Source organism: Cinclus cinclus, chromosome 6 (genome assembly GCF_963662255.1).
Source record: "Cinclus cinclus chromosome 6, bCinCin1.1, whole genome shotgun sequence".
Classification (NCBI taxonomy): Eukaryota; Metazoa; Chordata; class Aves; order Passeriformes; family Cinclidae; genus Cinclus; species Cinclus cinclus.
In genome coordinates this window covers 61,317,721-61,339,154 of record NC_085051.1, presented here as the reverse complement: position 1 = coordinate 61,339,154, position 21,434 = coordinate 61,317,721, and the positions used below count along the sequence as shown (strand labels likewise).

General features: G+C 42.9%; 1 protein-coding gene across 1 annotated transcript in view; it reads right to left on the bottom strand.

Moving 5' to 3' along the window:
- MDGA2 (MAM domain containing glycosylphosphatidylinositol anchor 2) overlaps positions 1–15,450 on the bottom strand; it is a 296,154-nt gene extending 280,704 nt beyond the window's left edge. Inside the window, exon 1 of the mRNA XM_062495446.1 lies at positions 15,221–15,450. Within this exon, the coding sequence (XP_062351430.1) occupies positions 15,221–15,450 (230 nt within the window). The remainder of the gene's footprint in view (positions 1–15,220) is intronic.
- Between the last annotated feature and the right edge of the window lie 5,984 nt (positions 15,451–21,434).

Genomic DNA, 21,434 nt, shown 5'->3' with positions numbered 1-21,434 from the left:
ACAGGGACTGATCCAAGTGAAATCCCACATGGAATCTTCGGCTTAATGAATTCCCCAAAGAACCCATTCCTTAAAATATGATGATAAAAAGGCAGGAACATGATGTTTTAGGAAGTTCCAGACTAAACCAGGACTAAAAATGGCTTTTCCTGCAAATTCTGTCTCACAACTCTTATTTTATATTATTCTGCTTCCAGTGGCTTTTTCCATCCATGGAGCAGCAGGAATTTTACTCCTCAAGCTGTTCCATCTCAGATTCACTTTTTCTTTTTTTTTTTCTGATGCTAAACCAATCCCTAGTGGAGCATCCAGTTCATAGAATCCCATCACAAAATATTTGGGAAAGCTGGTGGTTTATCCATAGAAATATTTGGGAAAGCTGGTGGTTTATCCATAGAAATATTTGGAGCAAATGTCTCTGCATCATTTCACATCTGCCAATTCCCATTCCCAACTTTTCGAACTCAGGAGTGTCCTAAAAATTCTTTTAAAATGCTCATTAAAATAGATTTTACTGCCCAATTTTTTTAACTATTAAAATTTATGAATTATGGATAAATTACATTCTCCCCGCAGCAGGATGTGGAACCTGTAATAAAAGCAGCACATGGAATAAAATAAACAACGGGAAAACTGTGAAGGAAACTGGAAATTAGGGGATGGAAAATATTGGATGAGCAGGAGTTCTGCCTTTTATAAATCTGCCTGGAAAATTGGGATTCCTTTTTTCCTATGAGGTATTTATAGGTGATAAATCCCAGATGTGACACATTTGAGTCTGGAAATCGTTGTGAGGAAGACCATGAGGAATCAAGAGGGGGAATTATTTGGAATTAAGCTCAGGGAAATACTCCCACATGGAATTCCCAGAGAAGCTATGGCTGCCCCTGGATCCCTGGGAGTGTCCAAGGTTGGACACTGGGTCTTGGAGCAGCCTGGGACAGTGGGAGCTGTCCCTTTGGTAGCGTAGGATTAAACTGTTTCTAAAATCATGGGAATTGTAGATTCAGGGGGTGGTAAGAAAGGTTGGGTCTGGTAGGGCTGGGAGAGGGAACGAGGCCCTGGGAACGAATTGGATCAGGTGAAACTGCACCTGGGTAATCATACAGTGATATGATTGTTAAATTTAATGTTAAATCTAATGATTGTTTGGTAGTTGAATATAATTATTGTTTAACTGTAAATTAAATTAAATTGTAAGTCATGAGAAAGGGTGTTACCGTCACAAGAATCGTGAGAAAAGATGTTTGGGGGACCTGATGAAAATTCCAAGAATTCATGCTTGGATAAGATCAATGTATGCAATAGAACAATATGGGGTTCATAATTAATATGTTATAATAAAATTAATATTATATAATGAAAAGGGTATAAAGACGTGTTCATCTCGAATCCATGTCGGAGTCAGATTTGGGTTTGTACCCCGACTCCCAGAGCTCTTCAACAAAAGCACCTGCATAAATCATCCTGTGGTGACGTGCTTCCACATTAACACCTTTGTCCAGCTGATTCCCAACTGTGCTGGTTTGCAAAGCAGGGTGTTCCCAGCAGTGTGTGTTCTATCCCAGCTGTTAAACCAGCTGGGACAGTGATCTTTATCCTTCCCACAGCCCATCCTCCCTCCAGGAGATATCTCCTGTTAATGGCCACTGAGTCCCACTGCACGGCTGAGAAAATTCCATCGTCCCACTGGGAGATGCTCCACCCAGGGGCAGGAGCCAAGCATTTCCTACCCGGATCAAATCTGAGATTTGGGACATCAGAGCAGCCTTTTCCCACTGGATCCCAGGGGAAAACCAGACCCTTCCACATCATCACTGGAGCTTTGGAGGAAACCTGCACCTTCCCCAGGAGCACTGCTCCAACAGAACCACATCTGTCACTGCAGGAGGATGCGGCCACCATTTAATGGGACTGCTCCAACACCCTGAGTGACTGACGGGGTCAGCTTGGATTCTCACTCTGACAGTGCTTTGGGTTGGTTTTTGTATTTCTGTATTTCTATTTTAATTTTATCTGGTACAGAACTGTCCTTCCTGTTCCTGTACCTCTGCCTGAGAGCTCCTTAATTTCAAAATTATAATGATTTGGAGGGAGGGGATTTGCATTTTCCATTTCAAGAGAGGCTCCTGCCTTCCTTAACAAACACCTGTCTTTCAAACCAAGACACCAACATTCCATGCTAAATTCCTGCTGAAGTCCTCCCTGTTCCTCCCAAAGGGGCTTTTATTTGGCCTCTTTTTATTTTTATAAATAAACCCTCCTGCAACAATTAATGTTTATTTTCCATTGGAGCATCTGGAATTGGTTTTGTTTTAAATCCCACTTTAATTGTTGGTTCGGTGAGATCCCCAGAAGAATTTCGTGACAGCAAATTATGAATTGAAAGCTCAAAAATAACACTTTCCACTTCTTGTTTCCGACCAGCTCCCTCCCTACCAACATCATTTCTGCATTTTGCCCCAAGCTGAATTAATTCCCAACTCAAATATTCCTCAAAATTCTGTCAGCAGCTGTTTAAATCCACAGATTTTAGAGCTCTGTGTTTGTTTCTCCACTCTGAAAAAAGTTGTTATTAAATACAGGATGAAATATTTATGCGGCACGACTTTAAAGCAAAGAATATTTGATCACAAGAGGCTTCTTTAATTGAAATAATCTCGGTGTGGAGCTGGAGTTTAATTTAAACCCTGCCTTGTTAAAACTGAAACTAAGAACATGCAATGACATCTGTAGTGCTTTTCAAATTCAAGTATGAATTATTATGAATTTTTTATTACACAGGAAATCAAATAAACCATTTCCATGTTGCCATCCACAGGATTTAATTGTGGATTTTTGTGAGGTGATTAATAAATAAAATAAATATATGCAAATGTGCGTTGTACACAGCATTAAAGTCAAGATTTTGGGAGGCACCTAAAATAAATAAAACCAGGGAAAAAGAAATCCTTTCTATCTGGGGACCTCTGCTGCCCAATCATAATTTGAAGTAATTTAAAAATAATTTTTAAATCATTTCAAATAATAATAGAAGTATAATAATAATAACAATGTAAAACAATAAAAATAGTTTTAAAATTTAAAAATAATTAGAAAATAATTTAAAGAATTGGTGACCTTGCAGCAGAGGCATCTCCCGAAGAGATATGCTTAAGGTGGGATTCTCTTCTCAGAAACGGGAATAATGACATTATTTTGTTCAAAGGGACAGAGTTTGATTTTCCAGCTCAGCAGACACTGGGCTTCCAAAAGTCTCAGCAATTCCAAATCACATTTCCAAGCCCAAGATCTGAGGGAAATCTCCAGAAGAATCGGGAAAGAGGAACCCAGTGTCCTCTGACCATGGGGATTTGTGCTGTATCACAAACCAGGAAGGAAGGGTTGTGATAGAACAAGGGGGAGTGGTTTTAAACAAAGTAGGGAGGATTTAGGTGGGACATTCGGAAGGAATTTTTGGCTGAGAGGGTGGGGAGGGGCTGGAATGGTTTTCCCAGAGCAGCTGTGGCTGCCCCTGGATCCCTGGAAGTGTCCAAGGCCAGGCTGGACATTGGGCTTGGAGCAGCCTGGGATGGTGGGAGGTATCCAGGGCTTGGAATAAAATGGGTTTGAAGCCCTCTTCCAACCCAAACCATTCCTGGATTCTCTGATTGCCTGATCCAAATCCTGTCATTCCAGAGATCACCTCTTCTTTCCAGATCCCACTGCCCCATACTCTGACCTCCACCATCTCTTCCATCACTCCCTGACTCTCCACACTAAAAATATTTTCCCAATCCCAGCCCAAATCCTCCTCTCTGCAACAAAAACCTGATTATCCTGGTTAGAGCCTTCTCGGGAAGAGAGGAATTATTATTCCTGTCCTTTTTTTCCATTTGTTTTCTCTTAATCCATTGGAAACTTCCCTGTGAACTCAGCAACACCCATCCATCCAGCCTGATGATCCTCGAGGTGTTTTCCAAACATAACGAGTCCATGATTCTCTTCTATGATCCTTTTCCATTCCTAGCAGGGATGAATTCCTTAATGACTCTTTCAGGGGTTTCTCGTGGCTTCATTAATTTGAGGAATTGGAGCTGGGAGCTGAAACCTTCCCTGGACCCCTGGAAATCAAGTTTGGTCCTCCAGACTTGCTTGGCAGTAAATAATTCCAATAATTCCAAGATAAATCGGTTTCTGGAGCACACCACACCACCTCTGGATTAAAAATAATGGGAATAAAGAGATGGGAACAGTTCAGAGCTCTCCTTAACAGAACCAAACTGGGTTTTTAATGATCCAGGATTTCAAACCTCTGAGGAGCCCATCCCACAGGGTTTGCTCAGCTCCAGATCCCCTCCTTCCCAAAAATCTGGGTTCCATTCCTGAATTTCTGAAGCATCTGCAAACCAAATCCCATTGAAAAAAAAAAAATAATAATAGATCCAAGGATGACTTAATCAGAAAATGGGGGAGCAGGGGCTCAGCTGATTCTGACTGAGATATTCCAATATTTTATCTGCTTGATCCTGAGCCTAAGGAACTCTGGGAATGGGATTTGAGCGGCCACCACGATGCCCTCACCAGAGCCAGATGATTGCATCAATAAATTGATTTTTATCAGAGGGGGGAAACAACTCCCAGGAAGGAAAATTTGGCAATTCCCAACTCTGTTTGCTCCCAGGGAAATCCCTCTACAACCCTGAGGGCATTTCACACATCTCAACACTAGATTTTCCAACTAGGAATGAAAGGGAGGGATGCCTAAATTATTTTTGACTACATAAGGGCATTGGCCAGACAAAAATAATCCAACATTAAAAAAAAATCCCTCTATATTAAAAAAAAATAGAAAAACAAAGGGAGAATTTAGTTTTTAACTTCTTTATTCAAATAAGCCACAAGAGGAGCAGAAATATTTTCCTAAAAATTATTTTTATTCACATCCTGGAGAGCTTTTTTTAAGGAAATATCCAAGATTAAACTGTCCTGTCCAGCTGCCAACCTTGACAATCAATTTATACTCAGAGAAACAGAGGAAAATGTTTGGTGGTTTTTACAAGCATTAATTAAAAATAAATGATTTGGACTCATTTTTCAAAGTGGGATGTGCTGCCTTCCGGAGATTCAGGGGATCAGTGTGTGAGGTGGGAACTGCAAATATTTACGAGTTTCAAAAGATGTTCTGGTCACTAACTGGAAGGAAAATGTAAAAATGGCACTTTCCAAAAACCCCATTTAACAGGGTTTTTTTTTCCTCTTGGAATCTTTTCCAATATCCTTCAGGAAATACGAATTTTTGGTATTGACTGGAATTAAACTAATCCATAGAAACGGCTCCTGTTGAAAGCTTTTCCTGGAAGCTCAGCTGGGAGCCGATGGTCCTGTTGCTCCAATCACTAATTCCTGTCCCAATTAGAAATTGAAACACAGAATCCTGGAATTTTTTAGGCTGGAAAATCCTCCAAAATCGAGTCAAACCATTCCCAGCATTTCCAGGGCCACCACTGCCCCATGTCCCCAAGTGACACATCCACATGGATTTTAAATTCCTGCAGGATGGGGGCTCCACCACTGCCCCAAGCAGTGGTGCCAGTGTTGGAAAACCTTTTCCATTATAAAAAATTCCAAATATCTGAACTTTCTGTGGTCCATTTCCTCAGGAGCCTCCCAGCTGAGGGATAAAGTGGAGACAAACCCCACATTGCTGCTCCATGATTTTGTTTTCAAGGAATTAACCACACTTGGATTTGTTACAGCCCCGAGGCAAAATCCTCCTATTTTCTCATGTTCTATCCAGCCATGGCAATAAATTCCTTGGGAAACTGGGAAATTAGGTGGGAACAGGGATCTCAGATCCAACTTCCATAAGTGTTCCAGGTGAGACAGAGACTCTGCACCAGATCCTCCCACTTTCTCTGGGAAACACATCCCAGACTTCTTTAACTCTACTGGAAAACATTTTTAAAAAGAGGAAATTGGGACTTCAGTTGAACAGAGAATCATGGAATGGTTTGGATTGGAAGGGACCTACAGGATCATCCAGTTCCACTCCCTGATTTGGCCAGGGACACCTCCCACTATCCCAGGTTGCTCCAAGCTCCATCCATAAACGGGAATTTTCAAGTACAACCCCTCAAGGATTTCCATTCAGCATTTCATGCTTAAATCAGCTTTTATGAACCTCTCTCTTCACCTGGGAAATAAAAGAATTCCGACCTCCTCAAAAAACAGGAATCAGAGATGGGAGATATGTGCACGGCACATTAGGCTGGATTTGGCATCCTTATCTCTCTGCTTTTGAAATATTTCGGCTTTGTTTGCCTCTCCATTTGCTGTAGGATATTGGATCATCCATTCCACGTATGCCTTTCCACGGCAAGATTCTGGAAACACAGGAAGCTTTAATCTCCAGGAAAAATAATATTATATCGATAACTAAGCTGCTTTTCAGAAGTTACATTAAATCAAGGCTTTTGCTGATAACGTTAATGATTGTGCAGAGCGTGGATTAGGTGGGAATTAGAGCAAATCCTACTTTTCCTATTGTCAAATGGGAAAATTGCCTTCCTCTAGGGCTCCTTAAAACCAAAGGAAAATGAGTTTAGAATTTGGAAACTCTGCCTCTAGAAAGAAATGCAGCTCCTTTGCCTTCCAGCAGGAGCCGGAGGGGAGGCAGAGAAGGATTCTCACCTCTCCATTGGCCAGAACAAGGAGAGGGACAGTATTCCAAGGGTTTTAGTGGATTTTTCGGCAGCGAGGCAAACATGATTTGTCCTGGGAACACACAGTGTTCATTTTCACCTGGCCAGGGCTCCTTCTGGGGCTGAAACCCACAAAAGGTTGAGTTCCCCAACCCTCTCCTGCAGATTGTGTTGTCTCACATGGATGCAGGTCCACGGAGAAGTCTGGGAAGAGCAGAGGGATTCGAGGAACACTTTGAGGATCATAAAACATCCTTTGAAATCCTCACAGGTGAACCACCAACAATTTGTTCCCATCGAATTTCAGAAGTGCTTCAATTTCCTCTCACTGGTGTAACTGGGAAGCTGTTTCTGACTCTCCCTGCTCCTGGCATCCCAAACTTCTTTGGAATTGGAGTTTATTCCTGTTTAGGCCATCAGGAAGCCGTGGGACACTGAAGTTTTCCAACCAGTCACTTTTTGGAAAGGGAACAGGATTGGTCCTCACCCTCCACCTCTGCTGGGACATCGCTGCACATCCCATGGCTGATCCAATCTGGATTTGGATACTGTCTGTGCTCCTCAAATCCCTTCTCCATGGAAAAAAAATTCCTGTTTATTCAGGAGCCAACCACTTCATGGAGATTCTTTACCAGATGATTCTTTCAATCATCTTTGGAATGTTCTTCTGACCCTGCTCACTTTGTTCACCTCCCAAAATCTTCCATCCTGGCTCCTCACAGACAGATCTGCTTCAATCCAACCCATCCCACGATTCCATGAATTTTTGTTAATGTGGAAAACTCACGGAGTGCACAGTCCTGGCTTCACTCAGTGGAAAAACGCTCCATCCACAGAAAGCCAAATCTCTGGAGCATCCACAGGTTATCCAATATAAACGGAGTACAGGAATTTGGTTTTGAAAGGTGGGAGACCTCAGCCTGGAGCAGCTGTTTTCCTGTTTTCCAACATCAGTCTTTTTTTTTTTTTTTTAAATATTTCCATTATTCAGGAAACATCTCCTGGATGGTTTCTCTCTTCTCCTGCAGCTCCGCTGCAACATTGGTGCATTGGTGTTGGAAAAAGGCAAAAAATAACCAGCGCTGGGTTCTCTGTGGGTCAGCAGGGCAGCTGGGACAGAGAAAATCACTGTTAACCCTTTTTTAGGAATTCTGTGACCTCTCCTGGTGACGTCCCAGGCTAATCCCTGAAGTGGAATTAGTATTTAATGATTTCCATGGGCTAGAGTTTTAGTCTAAAATTGTCTCGCTCTTTTCCTAATAACCAGCCTAAAGCTCCCTCAGGTCCTGCTTTCCTCATTTTTCCTGGATCCCCACTTTTGGAAATTCACCTTTAAGTCTTTTAACTTCCCACCTAAACATCCGCTTGAACTCCTGCAAGAAAGTGAACCTGAAAGGAGATTTTCCCTCATTGTGGAAAATGTCCTGATCAGAAATTCAAATGAAAGAACATTTATTCATCCTGGTACCCGGGCATGGAAATCTCTCCACTTGGAGTACAAACACAAAGATCCCTTTTATTTTAATCTCTCTCCTGCAAATTAGCAGAACCCTATCATTTTCCAAATTCAAAACTCCAAGGATTAAACCCAACTGGCAACCACAGCTTGGGAATTGTTTTGTGGCCCAAATATGACGATTATAAAATGGAGATGAAAGAGGCAATTCCAAAAGAAATTTCTATTCCTTCCCAGGACTAAAGAAGATAAGCCTTAACTACATGTGCATGCAAAAAATGTAATTTGATTTATTTTTCCAACAGGAAAAACTCCAGGATATTTCTTTAGGTCTCGGAGCAGTGTGACTGGAGGATAAATAAAACCCCAGGGGTTCACTTGCTGATGAGGGCTGTAATTATTGATTAATCCTGATTTTGGAAGGCTTGGGAACAAGACTGGCTCTAAATAAACCACGGGCAGAACACCTCTCTCCCAGCATGGAATTCTATCTCCCCTTCTCCAGAACTGTCTGAGGTTTTCAGCCTTGCCGGGGGATAAATGTCATCTCTGGCAGGGGTGAGATGGAATAAACAGCTCCAAGTTTTTGGGAGAGAATTTTAATGAGGATTAAACCAGGCAGTTAAAATAAGAATGGAGAAAAAAAAGTTTAAAAATTTTGAGTAGATTTTCCAGCCTGAAGAGAGAGTGAGAGAGGCACTTGTGGTTTTTACAGGAAAACAGGTTTATTGTTTAAATTATTCTTATATTAATTATATATATTTTTATATTATTAGAATTAATTTTAATTTATTATCCTGTTTATTCATGGCAACTGGAGGCAAGCGTTTAGTTGTGTTTAGCACATTCCAGACATCCAGGGAAGGCTGATCCCCATCCCAAAACATTCCACAATTGCAACAAGAGACTTTGACTCCTTCGGATCCTTTTCATTCATTCTGGCCACTGGATCCCAGGGAAAATTCTGCCCTGTGGTGTATCTATTTAAATTTGGGAATCTTGGCCTTTTGCTTTTGGAATCAGGCAATGTATCCATGTGGGGATACTCTATTCCCATAGGAATTATGCTGCAATGACTGGAAAGGGGTTGAAAAGTCTTTTTTTAATCTCTGATCTTGGAGGGAAGGGATTTCCTATGAAGAAATCCCCTGGATCCAGGAGTTGCTGGGAACTTGGATTTCTGATCATTAATTTGAAAACTTGAGGGGTAGAACTGCAGGGAAATCCTGACACTGCTGAGGACAGAGGAAATTAGGTGGGATATAAGGATTTCAGGGAAAGGTTCTTCCTCTAGAGGGTGGGATAAACACTGGAGCAGCTGCCCAGGGAGTGGTGACATTCCCAAGGCTGCCAGAGCTCCAGGAGTGTTTGGATATCTCTGCCAGGGATGCCCAGGGTGGGATTGTTGGGCGGTCTGTGCAGGGAAGGAGTTGAATTCCACAACCTTTGGATGATCCCTTCCCACTCAGGATATTCCATGATTCCACTCCTGGCAGCAGCTGAGCTTTGGGTTCATTATGGTCAGAGGTTTTGGGAAACATTTGATGTCCATTTCCTTTGACATCTCATCCCTCAAAATGCCTGGAAAGTTGTCAGGGTTTCAAATATTTGACCTGTGGTGGCACAGGGCTGAAAATACCCCAAAATTCCCCATGGAGAATATCCACACACTGAGACAGCAATGAGAATCACCGGAATGATCTGCTGGGTGTGATCGGATACTGGATAAGTGAGGAAAAATAGAAATAGAAAACACAGCAAATATCCAGATTTCTGTGGAGAATTCAAAACAGTTGGTAAATTCAGGTTGTTCTTTGTTTTCAATGAGTTGGTTGGACAAGTGTGTGAGGTGGTTGGGCAGAAGGGCAGGATCATCCTTTGGGATATCAAAACATGATCAGCAGGATCATCAATTGGGATATCATCCTTTGGGATATCAAAACATGATCAGCAGGATCATCAATAGGGATGTCATCCTTTGGGATATCAAAACATGATCAGCAGGATCATCAATAGGGATGTCATCCTTTGGGATATCATATTTTTGGATTATATCATTTGAGGAGTCGTCCTTTGGGATATCATCATTTGGGATATCATCCTTTGGGATATCAAAACATGATCAATAGGATCATCAATAGGGATATCATCCTTAGGGATATCAGAACATGATCAGCAGGATCATCATTAGGGATATCATCATTTGGGATATCATCATTTAGGATATCAAGAAATCGTTTTATGAAGAATCTTGCACTCTTTGCTCACCTCCCACCACCTCAATCCTGTCCCCTCCCAGGCCGCAGCCAGGTCCTGCCCAACCCAAACCTTTCCATAATTCAGTGATTTTCCATCAATGTGAAAAACCCCAATCAGTAACAAACTAATCTTACACTTAATGAAATTAATTTTATTTAATCAAAATAATTAAATCTTTTCCTTTCCAACTTTATTTTAGCAATGGCTGCACTATTAAAAGTAGAGGTTTAAAGAGATAAAAACTAAAGATTAAACAAATGGATCTGATAAGTTTGTAATTCCTGTGCTTACCTTGCTGGATATCTGAGCTGGCCTCATCCATTCAATTTCTATTACTGGATCCTTAAAATTCCACCTGGTGCCACCTGACTTCCAGATCCATGTCCAGGACGATTTCGAGTCGTCCCAGGAGTAGCTGTGGGAATTCAAGCCCTTCCAGCTGCCTGGATGTTGCTATTTTGCTGGCATCTCTGATATCACATCTTAACTGTGTTAATATTTGAAACAATAACCCAAAATTCTCGCTAATGAAGATGAAGATTGTAGATGCCATTAATCAGGAGTAAATAACAAAGAGAACAGGGTGCTAATGAGCAGCGATTGTGCTGAGTGTTGGAAAAGTGAAAACAAACAAGGAATGATTTAATACAGCCTAATAAATTCCCAGGAACAAAAGATGGATGTTGTCCTAATAAATTTTCAAGCGTGGAGGAACAAAGGAGGGATGTTGCCTCCTCATGTTGGATATTTGTTGGATTTCTCTGTGTTCCAACATTAAAAGAAAATATATTAAAAATAGGCCCTAACTTTTAAGCAGTGATTTAATTAACACTGGACCAATTTCACGAGAGTTTAGTTGGATTTTCCATCACAGCAAATTTCTAAAATTATTATTACTGGATATTTCACTGGATTCAAAAGGGCAATAAAACAAGGAAGACCCAATGGCTGCGTTATTAACTGAGTCAGAAAATCAGCGTAATTTTTACTTTCCGTGGGGTTTTTATTTGTTTTGTGAGGAGTGTTTTGTTCCCTTTTTTATTTGTTTGTCTCGTTGATGTTGTTTGGGGGTTTCTTTGGTTTTGTTTGTTGTCATTTTTGAGGGGTTGTTTATTGGGATTTTTTTGGGGGTGGTTGTGGTGTTTTTGGCTCTATTTTTTTACGGGGTGGGGTTTTTCTCCAGTTTTATTTTCCTGTTGTAGTCCCATGTCACAACTCCAGGGCTACCAGGGGGATAAGAATTTCTGCAGAGTGGGAAGTGGTCCCTCAGGAGGAGCCATTTAGTGACTCCACAAGTTTGGAGACAATGGTCTGAGATGTGACTCCTTCAAACTCCTGACGAAATCCAGGCAAAACTGATCCAGGATATTCCATGAATGCATAATTCCCTTGGAAAAGAAATGGGTGAAAGATGGAAATCCAGTAATGGAATCTTGGAATGGGTTGGGTGGAAGGGACCCAGAAAATAGGATTATTCCAGAGGTAGGGACACCTCCCACTGTCCCATGCTGCTCCAACCCCAATGTCCAACCTGGCCTTGGACACTTCCAGGGATCCAGGGGCAGCCACAGCAAATCTGGGAGTTCTACTCCAGGGCCTCCCCACCCTCCCAGCCAGGAATTCCTTCTCAATATCCCATCTAAATCCACACTTTTTTTCAGCATAAGGCCATTTCCCCTTGTCCTGTCATTCTATGCCTTTATCCAAAGTCCTTCTCCAAACTCAGCAGGTTCTTCTCCACCCTCCAAAAACCAGGAACTGATGGGATCAAACATTCCACATTCCAGCCTAGAAAAGCTGTGGCTGCCCCTGGATCCCTGGCAGTGCCCAAGGCCAGGTTGGACATTGGGGTTGGAGCACCTGGGACAGTGGGAGGTGTCCCTGCCATGGCAGGGGTGGCACTGGGTGGAATTTAAGGTCCCTTCCATCCCAAACCATTCCATGATTCCATGAGCTCTTTCCATACAAAAATGCATGGAAAGCAAAGAACATCTCCTCAGAACAAAAGTCTGGAAAAAACCTCCTCGTGGCTCTTGACAACATAAATCCAAACAGAGCTTTAGATTTCCCTGTCATTTCTAGAAACATCCCAGTTTTCCAGCACCTGGGACTGGCTCACATTGGTCCCTTCTGGAATATGGATCACTTTGATATTTTGTTTTCCATGTCACAATTCGTTAATCCAGGAGAATTCCATGTTTTCAGCATCCCGTTCCAACTGCCCCCCAAGTGTTGCCTTGCTGTGCTATTTTAGGTTTGCAAGTGACTGGGATCACTGCAGGGCAAGACACTGAGAGGAAAATTCAGGAAATCAGTGCAGGAAAAAAGGGATAAATATTTAAAAAATAATTACCAAATGCTGTTTATGGGGCTCCAGACACAGAGAGCATGAAAAAATTGGAAAAACAGAAAGGAGCTGAAAGAACAACTCAGAGGAGTAGAGTGATTTTAACTCGAACTTTTCCCTTGGAATTCTGAACTGAACATTTTCCTTGGAATGTGCTTTCCATGAGGAAGCTTCCACAACCATGACCTTCAAAGAGTCACTCAAGGAAACAATTCCCTGTCATTCCCACATTTTGTGCTCAGCCTGGAATACTGAATAATGACTGTGGCAGGAGCAGAGCATTCCTAGGATTGAGCTGCTTCGTCCCAGAGTCTCCCAGCCACAAGGAAAGGATGGAGCCCATCCCACCATCTGCCAGGCTCCAGGTCTTCCTGGCCTCATCTTCCCAAGCAGATGCCCGGGTCCGTCTGTCCCCGTGCAGCCCCAGATGCCACTGGCTGACATTTCCTCTCCAGGAACATTCCCAGGACAATGAGAGCCGGGCTTTGTCCTTCTCCAAAGGCATCCAGCACTCCGGATTGACTCATCAGCATGTGGCTGGGCTATCCAAAGGGTAAGTTCCTGGGATCTGTGTGAAATCCTGGGGTTTGAGGAAATGTCAGGCTTTCATCTGTGTTTTGGAAGGAGATGTGAGTTTTTCCAGGCTGTAAATCCCTGCTTTGCATAGTCCTGGTTGAGAGTCTCAGGGAAGGCGTAAAATCCATCGTTTTCTTAAGGACAAGTGCATTCTCCATCCTTGGAAGTGTCCAAGGCCAGGCTGAATGGAGCCCTGAACAACTTGGGATAGTGGGAGGCATGCCCTGGATTTGGGAGTTCAACTCCATTTGTCATTAATGGGAATAAAGAATTGTTTGTAGGAATTCTGGCATCATTCATTTTGTGGTAGGAGAGTTCTACACCTTCAACCCCTGGTGGCTGGTGATGAGAAGAGATCCATCCCTGACAAGTTTGAATCATTGGAATCATGGAATGATTTGGGTGGAAGGTTAAATCCCACCCAGTGCCATGGCAGGGACCCCTCCCACTGTCCCAGGTGCTCCAAGCCCAATGTCCAACCTGGCCTTGGACACTGCCAGGGATCCAGGGGCAGCCACAGCTGCTCTGGCAATTCCAGCCCAGCCAGGAATTCCCAATTCCCAATATCCCATCCATCCCTGCCCTCTGGCACTGGAAGACATTCCCTGTGTCCTGCCCCTCCATCCCTTGTCCCCAGTCCCTCTCCAGCTCTCCTGGAGGCCCTTCAGGCCCTGCAAGGGGCTCTGAGCTCTCCTGGATCCTTCCGTTCCCCAGGTGAACATTCCCAATTACCTTGTTTCCACAAGAATGGTGCAATTTTCGATCAATTTTGGCTTCTGGGAGGTAACTCCTGCACAGAACTCCTGGATTTACCTTATCCGTGGATCCAATTTTCTTCCTTCCAGTTCTCCCAGTGCCCATCTTTCCTGGTTTTCAGCTCTTCCCTATGGAATGGCTCCTAAATCCTGTACATTTAATTAAACCCCAGCATTTTTTCCCCCCACAAAAAAGTGAGGATTTGACCGCTTCCTGAACCTGGACAGCAATACCAGTGATGACTTTTGTCCCTGGGAAAAAATAAAATAAATAAATCTAAAAATTTAAAAAAAAAAAGAAAAGTAGAATTTATACAGTGTCCACAAGGGAAATAAGAGCCAGGATTTGGATTTTATGGAGTTCTCATTCCCAGGCTTGATTAGGTGCTGGTTTAGAAGCCCAAAATGACAAAACACTTTATATTTATTCTCCTCTCCAGGTAAGCATTCCCAGCTCTCCCAGTCTTTCCTCACAGAACAGCTGCTCCATCCCTTGGATCATCTTCACAACAGCTCCAAGTCCTTATCTACATTCATGCCCATATCCATATCTATTTCCATATCCATACCCATATCCATATCCATACCATATCCATACCCATATCCATATCCATACCCATACCCATATCCATACCCATATCCATATCCATACCCATACCCATACCCATATCCATACCCATACCCATATCCATATCCATACCCATATCCATATCCATACCCATATCCATACCCATATCCATATCCATACCCATATCCATACCCATACCCATATCCATACCCATATCCATATCCATACCCATACCCATACCCATACCCATATCCATATCCATACCCATATCCATATCCATACCCATATCCATACCCATATCCATATCCATACCCATATCCATATCCATACCCATATCCATACCCATATCCATATCCATACCCATACCCATATCCATATCCATATCCATACCCATATCCATACCCATACCCATACCCGTATCCATACCCATACCCATACCCATACCCATACCCATATCCATATCCATACCCATACCCATATCCATATCCATACCCATATCCATATCCATACCCATATCCATACCCATATCCATATCCATACCCATATCCATATCCATATCCATATCCATATCCATACCCATATCCATACCCATATCCATACCCATATCCATATCCATATCCATACCCATATCCATATCCATACCCATACCCATATCCATACCCATATCCATATCCATACCCATACCCATATCCATATCCATACCCATATCCATATCCATACCCATACCCATATCCATATCCATATCCATACCCATATCCATACCCATATCCATACCCATATCCATACCCATATCCATATCCATCCATCTCTACACCTGCCCATGGATCTCTGAACCAGCAGGAATTTTGAAAAACTCCCACTCAGCTCCATCTGCCAGAATTCCCCACGCGGCTCCGGGGGTACCTGGGCTCCTGTTCCTGCCTCTGGGAAAACGCTGCAGCATTTTTGTGCCTATTAGCACCACATTCCCCTTCAAATTCCCAAATAAATCCGGACCTGGCTGCGAGAGCGTTTCCTGCACAGACTGATGAGTGATGAGTTATCCATAGATGTTTTTATCCTTTTGGAGCGATGTTAGGCAGAGTGGCTGCATTTTGATTGGATAATTGGCTGTGAAGGACTCTTAAATCCATGAAAATGCTTTTCAGTCTTCCAAAAGTTGCTTTCAAACCCCTTTCCATTTGATTTTTTGACAGCTGCTGGATTTGTTGGGGTGAGAGATCAGATTAAAATTTCTGGGAAGTTTGATCCTGTTTTTTATCAGGGAATGTTGCCCAGGAAAAGCGATCCTTTTATATTTATTCCATAGAGTTGATTGAGTGGAATAAAAATCAGATTAGAGTTTGTTCTAGAGTGGTTTGGGATGCAAGGGATCTAAAATCCCATCCCATCCCATCCCCATCCCATGCCACCCCTGCCATGGCAGGGACACCTCCCACTGTCCCAGGTGCTCCAACCCCAATGTCCAACCTGGCCTTGGGCACTGCCAGGGATCCAGGTGCAGCCACAGCTGCTCTGGGAATTCCCAGAGCAGGGAATTCCCAATTCCCAATATCCCATCCATCCCTGCCCTCTGGCACTGGGAATCCATTCCCCCTAATCCTGCCGTGTCACTCCTGCCCTAATCCAAAATCCCTCTCCATCTCTCTCCTAGGGAAATGTGCAACACTTCTATCCTGGTTGGATTTGGAGTGGGAGATCTTTCCAAACTCCCAAATAACAGCTGGATCTAGGAGAGGAAACTGAAAACATTCCAATAAAACTGAAGGATTTAGGAATGAGGGAAACCTGGAGATTTTAACCTGAGTTCAGTTGAAGCTGCACCAGGAACAGGTGGCTTTGGCTTTTGAGGGTGTCATGGATAACACGGATTGGAATGATTCTTAAAAAAACCCAGACTGTCCCAGGAGCAACTGTTGGAAAACTATTTCAACAGTTAAATTGATATTTAAAATATTCCTTCCTAATCCCTGGGGACCAAACCAATCTGAAGTGTCCATGATCTCCACGATGGGATCTGGAGTTGGTTATTTCATAGATTTGAACCCCAAAACTTCTACTGCGATCCCATAAATGTTGATCCACTTCTGTCTCCCATTCCAACCTCAATTTTTCCTGATTTCTGAGCTGGGAACACCAAACCAACGATACCCCACCACATATTTGGGAACATTCCTGGTTTCCAAGGAGTTTTAATTTATTTTTTTCCTTCTGACATAGATCTAGATAAAAATTTGGCTTTTCTCACTCCAGCTTTATTTGTTTTCCAGCTATTCCAAACAGGTTTTATCCACTGCCCTCTTGAGGTTGTGGAATAAGAAAAAAGATTAATGGGGGAAAAAAAATAGGAAAATGAGATTGCTGCTGTTTCCCATTTGGTGTCTGATTTATATTAATAATTGAATACATCCAAGGCGACTTTTATTGAGGAAACAATAAATGTTTAATAAGGGAATGAGCAGTCCATCATCAAAGGGAGCTCAGTTTAGGAGGCTTTTGGAGGGTGAAGAACTGTTTGGGATTTCAATCATGCTGGGAACACTTTATTCCCGTTGCTGCCTAATTAACATTCCACATTATCCTGCCGTGGGATGAGGTCACTCCCAAGGAAAAAAAATGAGATTTTAGGATAGACAAGATGAAATATCCTCAAATGTGTGAGTTTTGAAGGATGCTATTCCACAATAAACTTTTCTCCATGCATGGGCCGGAGCTCCAATCCCAAATCCAGCTGGAATGAAGCTGGTCTTGCCAGGCTATCCCATGGAAGATCTGAGTACTTGGTTCAAGGTGTATAAAAATGGAAAAGGGAAGGAAAACGTCAATAAATGGCTGAGGCCAAGGCAGTGATAGAATTTGGAAACTCAGGAATTATTGTCAAGGAACACGACGATGAGCTGGACACAAATGAATGTTGGGAAAGAAATTAAATTGCATTAGAAATGAAAAGGGATCAGGAATGAACGGATAAGCAATAGATTGGTGGCAATGCCCTTGCTAATGCCTTGGGATGTGATAGAAGGGTTTGGCTGGAAGTTTTATCCAGCAGGAGCTGCCTCCCACCACTGCCATGGGAAAGGAAAGGCATTGGGAAGGACCAAAAAGCTGTTTGGAAGCCACATCCACACGGATTTTAAATCCCTCCAGGGATGGGGACTCCCCCACTTCCCTGGGCAGCTGTACCAGGGCGGGACAAACCTTTCCATGAGGAAATTTTCCCCAATATTCAATCTGAACCTCCCCTAATGCAACTTGTGGCCCTTTTCCCACTGCAGGGAAACGTTTTCAATTTCTGTCGACACCGAGAATATTCCAAAATTCCCAAAAATCCCAAAAGTGCCTGGTGTGAGGATTTGGGGACTCAAACCAAGCAAATACTTGCATATTCTTTGATATTTGCATTTGGCAGCAGTCGCTAAGAACAAGCAGTGGAGACATTATGGAAAAGTGCATCCTGATGGATCCAGACACTGTAGCCTGGAAATCAGGGAATTCCAGGCTGGTTTGGGTTGGAAGGGACCTTAAAACCCCTGCCATGGGCAAGGACACTTCCCACTATCCCAGGTTTTATTTCCTTATCCCTGCAAGATTTTTTTTTTGTTTAAAAAGGTGCCGATTATTTTATAATCCTATGAGACAGGTTAACTCCCAAAATTGCTGGAAAGGCCACTGCACCATCCCAAAATTTTCACGGAGTGCCACAAGCACCAAGCGTGGTCTCACATCAACTCCTTAAATATATTTTAGGGATATTCATTCCCGTTGGAATGTTTGCTCCCAGTGAACATCCTGTAAAATCCAATTTTTCCGTGTGAACGGGGGCTCTGCCCGTGTTCCACTGCCGCTCCCCATCACAAAGGGGCAGCTTGGATTTGTGAGTTCCCCAATTCCATGAGCAAGAGGAGCGATTCTCGTGCCTTGCCAGGATTACAAATAAGGTTGTAGCTACTTCTCCGTTGGAACAATCAATTCTCGCCTAATTAGTTGCATTTTTGCGCCACTTGCATTAAAGTTCACCGGGGCTGAACTTCATCTCCGCCCTTCCCTGTTCATTGGAGCTTCGTTCCCATTCCTCCCACCACATCTTCGTTTGCTTTGTGCTTTTAATTAAAAAGGCAAACTTTGGCTCTGTGCATGCTCTGGAAATGCAAACAGTTCTTAATTAAAGCACGAGAAAGTGCCAAAATTAAGCATAATTAGTTGGGCAGGGCAGCGGTGAACAGTGGGCCGTGTTCTGTGTATGCAAACCCCCAGGAAACTGCAAAAAAACAGGAGCAAAAAAGCATAAAATAACCGTAAAAAATCAGTGCCGCTCACTTATTAAACCTTTATTTCCCTCATCACCATTATTCCCATGGGAATCACATCCATTCCTATTAAAATCTGGGGTTTCACATTGCGTGTTTTTATCAATGATCATGGAATTGCGGATTTATCTCCACAATTCTTGGTTTATTCCCCGATTTCTGATAGCCAGCCTGGATGCTGGTTGTTCCAGAGCTCTGTATCACGTGTCATTCCAGGAATACCTGTAATTCCTGCTGGAAAAGAGAGTTCCAGGCTGCCATTCCAGGAATACCTGTAATTCCTGCTGGGAAAGGAAGATCCAGGCTGCCATTCCAGGAATATCTGTAATTCCTCCTGGACAAGGTGGATCCAGGCTGCCATTCCAGAAATATCTGTAATTCCTGCTGGGAAAGGAGGATCCAGGCTGCCATTCCAGAAATATCTGTAATTCCTGAATGGACAAGGTGGATCCAGGCTACCATTCCAGAAATATCTGTAATTCCTGCTGGGAAAGGAGGATCCAGGCTGCCATTCCAGAAATATCTGTAATTCCTGCTGGGAAAGGAGGATCCAGGCTGCCATTCCAGAAATATCTGTAATTCCTGATGGACAAGGTGGATCCAAGCTGCCATTCCAGAAATATCTGTAATTCCTGCTGGAAAAGAGGGATCCAGGCTGCCATTCCAGAAATATCTGTAATTCCTGCTAGGAAAGAGGGATCTAGGTTACAAACTGAGATCTGTGACTTTCCAAACTCATTTACAGATGGATCCACACCTTGGATTTATCCAGGTAATTTGAATTCCTTTATACCTGTCCTGGTTTGGGCTGAGCTGGAGTTAATTTTCCTCTTTGGAGTTGATCCAGATGGGACCTGACTGTGAATTGGTTGCATCCCACCATGCCATGGAAAACATCTTCCATCTTTGCATGGAAATCCATTCTTCCTGAAAGAAAAAGGGCTGTGCAAAATTCCTGCTAGAATCAGGACCCATTTTTCCCACCCTGTGCAATTTCCATCCTTCCCCATTCCCTGATTAAAGGATTTATTCCTTTCCTAAACCCCCTGCCTAAAAATAAACAGAATTTGGAAGCAGGAATTTGCTGCTGGATCCGTTGTTCCAGAAGCAGCTGCAACGTGTTTGGAATTCCATTATTTATTTTCTCCTCTTTTAACTGGATGGTTTCTCATTTGGAAGCCAAAAAGCTTGTCCAGCTCCGAACTGATCTAAGCCTCTAAATTTTTTCTACTGAACTTTTTATGGGTCTGACTGCCAGAAAAGGATGAAGCCTAAAGGCCAAATTAATTTTAAAATCTGCATTTTAACCCCCAGTATTTTCTGTTCTCAACTGTTGCTAAATTAAAGGTTCCTTGTGCATTCCAGGACGCACTTTAATTAATAATTCCCTCATTTATATGTGTAAAATGTGGATGTACAGAGCAGGATCAGGTATTGATCCTCTGAGCAGGGAGCGAGGTCGGAGAGGCCAGGCCAGCACAAGCTAATTACTTAATTGAAAAAGACATAAAAAGTCAGGCCCTGGCCACAATTTAAACAAATAATTTTCAAACTTCCACAGTACAGAAAGGAGCATTTATTTCTATCCAGATTTTGGGGTTGAAATTCAGAGAAGAGAATTGGGATTGTTCATCTGGAGAAGAGAAGCTCAGGGGTGACCTCACTGTGATATTCCAGTGCCTGGAGGGGCTCCAGGAAGGATGGAGAGAGTGGATTTCCCAAGGATGGAAGGACAGGACACAGGGAATGGTTTCAAAATGAGAGGGGGAAGGGTTTGGTGGGATATTGGGAAGGAATTCCTGGCTGGGAAGGTAGGGAAGGGTTGGGATGGAATTCCCAGAGAAGCTGTGGCTGCCCCTGGATCCCTGGAAGTGTCCAAGGCCAGGTTGGACAGCCTGGAACAGTGGGAGGTGTCCCTGCCCATGGCAGTGGAGGAATGGGATAAATTTTAAGCTCCCTCCCCACACAAACCCATCTGGAGATCTCCAACTCTAAGCCAAGCTTATTTTTAATCCAATGATTTTTAAAGCAAATCTAGAAGAATTTCAGATTTTCCTGCAGGAATATTGCCATAATCACCTGAGTGTCTGGAAAGTGGAGGAGAAATGCCCAAGGACAAATTCAACCTCTCTGTCTGGGACAAAAAAAAACAAAACAAAACAAAAAAATCACATTAAAAATGTGTTTTATAAATTCTTGTTTAGAAATTCTCTTGCAAGAATTTCAGCATTAGGGGAGGTCAGTTTGCAATTTTTCCGGACACTGGAATTGTCATTATCCCAGTAAAATCCAAGGCAAAACACCAACCTAAATATATTTCACTGCTTAGCATAAGACAGCCTAAAATATAAAACCCCTCAGTAGCAGCTCTGCCTTCCCTACTCCTGAAAGAGCCTCTAAAAATGCAAAAAAGGATTTCAGGATTCAAATCCCTGCAGCACACAGATTCCAGCCATATCCCTCCACAGGGACGTTCCCAGTTT